At 48.5% G+C, this 3,366-nt stretch overlaps 1 protein-coding gene across 1 annotated transcript in view; it reads right to left on the reverse strand.

Moving 5' to 3' along the window:
• Window positions 1–3,366, reverse strand: part of ZC3H3 (zinc finger CCCH-type containing 3) — a 132,221-nt gene that overhangs the window by 11,821 nt on the left and 117,034 nt on the right. Inside the window, exon 10 of the mRNA XM_018558960.1 lies at window positions 1,949–2,080. Within this exon, the coding sequence (XP_018414462.1) occupies window positions 1,949–2,080 (132 nt within the window). The remainder of the gene's footprint in view (window positions 1–1,948; window positions 2,081–3,366) is intronic.

The raw sequence follows: 3,366 nt of genomic DNA on the forward strand, positions 1-3,366 counted from the left end.
GCGAGGCCCCCAGAGAGAAAAGGGGGGGGGGGGGGGTAGACTCACTACAAGGGTACAGTTTTGATTTTGAAGTTCGTTACCAAAACAAAATGGCGGCTGCTTATGATACACAGAACACAGAACAAATCTCAGTCATGGGTGACACCTACTTAATTATAAAAGGGGAGCATACCGCAATCAAATCTTTATTTCTTGTCAGGTTGCAGCACAAAGTGTTAAAGAAGAACTCCAGATTTTGGAAAAGTTACCCTTGCGGGCTACCCCCTGCACTGCAAGGGTTAACTGATCATTTTGGCCTAGGGGGCTCAAATGATGAACAAATACCAACCTGATCGTGGGTCCCCGCTGGGCTGCTACACCGGCCCCTGCAGCCTCCTCTCCCCCAGGTTCTGGCGGTCCGAGGACCAGCGAGTCCTCACATCCTATACAGTGTATTGGATATGAGGACGCTGAGGGGCAGCTGGAGCGTAGGGGGACAGAGGCGAGTGGTCAGTGACGCAGGACTGGCTATGTTTGACCCCCCCCCCAGAGAAAGATGTACACCAGTACAGTGAAGGAATAGCCCCCCTGCAAGGGTTCCCCGGAGTTCTCCTTTATAGAAGTCTCGTAGTGAAGATGAAATGATGGCGAGCTTCTCCCCTGCCATAAAAGTCTGCAGGGACGGAGGAGCCCCGGCCGTCGTCTCCAGAGACTTCCAGTAAACCAATAACAGAGACACATCCAGGACAATTGTTATCCACACGCAGGGAGGAAACACTGAGAACAAATTGCCACCAAAGCAGTTCTGGACGCGCAGAGCGCGCATAATCCGGACTTTGATTTCTACGATATACGTCTCCTAATCCGCGGTGACAGCTCCTGATCGATCGCTCCAGGATAAAGTGAAGGGGGAGAGAGAGAGAAGGGGGAGAGAGAGAGAGAGAGGAAGAGAGAGAGAGAGAGAGAGAAAGAGAGAGAGAAAGAGGGGGAGAGAGAAAGAGGGGGAGAGACGCTGCAATCTGCTATGGGTGACTATGGGAAGCGCAGGACAGGCCCTCCTGGGCCCCTGAGGATGGTCGCATTACGTGTATAGAATCACTTTGCCTTTCGTCACATCACATTTCGCTTTCTCATTCAGGTTTCAGTTTTTATCACCGTTAGAAAAACTGTAACTTTTAGTTACAAAAGTGTCCAAATTTTCATTCAATATTTAAAAAAGAGAATTCTTTAAAACATTTATACATTCTTTTGGTTAAAACCAAACAAAAGACCGATCACAACTTTGAAGATACATACTGATCATCAATGAAAAGGGGGATATTTATAACAGGAAAAGTGTGACGGACTGAACCGTCACTGGGGCAGCTGGAGGAGCCTCCTTCCTAGAGACTATGGACCTAGGACTATAGAGACCCCCCCCTTGTGGGTTGAACTGGGTGTCCGGGGCCCATGGACGGCTGTTGCGGGGGAGCCTGGCCCTACAGCCGTTCAATTTCACCATGGAGCTTGGTTTGCACACAGGAGACAGTCATGGTGGAACAGAAAAGGGTCTTCACCAATCTGGTCACACCATGGAGCTTGGTTTGCACACCGGTCACAGTCATGGTGGAACAGGAAAGGACTTGCACCAAACTGTTACCACAAGGTTGGAAGAGCACAACTGTCTACAAGGCCTTTGCATGCTGTAGTGATATCTGTACCCTTCCCTTGGAACACCTGAACTCCATCATTTGGAGGGGGGTCCAGATACCCACATAGTGTAGGTTGGCTGGTCAGGTAGCCACAACATTTTGACCATGTGCATTGCTACCTAGAAAAAATACTTTTGACTCTGTACACATAAGAACTAACAGCTGTGAATTCAAGACATCACTCATACTAAAGCCCTATTATCTGCTGATATTACAAACATTCATACTCTGGATTGGCACACAATTCCCAGGCTCATGGCACCATCAGTATCTCTCACCTTGGCTCCCATGGGGCAGTAACCCTTGAGGAAGTCCTGGCACACCTCAGCCTTCCTGGAGACATAGACGTGGCTGTAAGGACAGTCCGTTCTGCGACAGATCCCCTTCAAGAAGTACGAACACACTGGCATCTGGAGAAACAGGAGAGAATCCTCAGTGACAAATCCAATGACAATAGATCACAAAGGGATCGCAGAGTGATACAATATCTGCAAACAGACCACATCCACCGGCTGCCATCAAATCCTAAACCCTGACATGTCCAACTTTATAGGGACGATTCCTAAATCTTCTGCCCAGCCATGCGCTGGGTGAATGCCGTTCACATGGAATCCTGCCACTAGATGATGCTGAGAAACATTTCAATTGATTTAAATGAAAACGCATCCAGGAGAGCTATAAAATGTGTGACATCCCTGGGTGGTTGCTCCTCTCCCTCTCCATGCTACCCAGTAAGGTCTGAACCATTCAAAACATAGGTAACTTGGCTTCCCTTGCATCCCTAGTTCATAGGGGGTGAATAGCCCCATCTGATAGCACATTATAGATGACAGGTTCTCTTTAAGGAGACATTAGGGGTCTATTAGATTTGGCTATTTTATGTGATCGTATTACAAACAATTAGAAGCAACTCAGACTCATTTCACCATCTGGTTTGGCTCGTTGGGAATGTCTATGCATTATGGGTATCCACCAATAGGGAGCCGTGCTTCATGTGAGCCTATAAGCTCCTGGAAGTATGAGGTTTTGTTCGTTTCAACGACTCAATAGGTTTTGAAGTCCCAGTGCCGCTTAGATTTGCATTTCTCATGTGTAAAAATAGAGAGAGTGATGAGAAGAACACACATCTTTGGCCATACCGTTAACCCTTAGCAATCCCCAAACATCCATTGTAGCCCATAGAACACCTTCGCTGGTATCATCCTGGGGGAGTGTTGCCCGTGTTCAGTCCTCAGGTTGCAGCGCCTCTAGGAAGCGCGCCGTCCCTTACATGGCGTTCTAATTCCTTCATGATGTGAGGGCTGTAAAGCGGGGGATTAATGGGGACGCAATCACCTCCCAAACTGCCTCTTCTCAGCATTACAATGTGATCAGGAATGGATAATAAACTCGTAAAGCGCAGGTGATGGGGTTCTCAATCACACACATCTTTCTCCGGAGCTGTAAACCTGACAGGCCCAACGGCTTTCACCTTGTACAGGAGAGGAATGCTGGTGACTGCATGCCGCCGCCAGCCACGTTCGGCTCTCTCAGGGTCACTGAGGGAAGGAAAGGCGTTACACGCAACCGTACACCGATCAGCCAAAACATTCTGACCACTGAGAGGCGACGCAAATAACATTGATTATCTGGTTCCAATGACACCTGGAAGTGTGTCATTGGGGGGAGGGGGGGATATATTACAATGGTACCTGGA

Source organism: Nanorana parkeri, unplaced genomic scaffold (assembly GCF_000935625.1).
Source record: "Nanorana parkeri isolate BGI_ZX_2015 unplaced genomic scaffold, ASM93562v1 scaffold371, whole genome shotgun sequence".
NCBI classification, from domain to species: Eukaryota; Metazoa; Chordata; class Amphibia; order Anura; family Dicroglossidae; genus Nanorana; species Nanorana parkeri.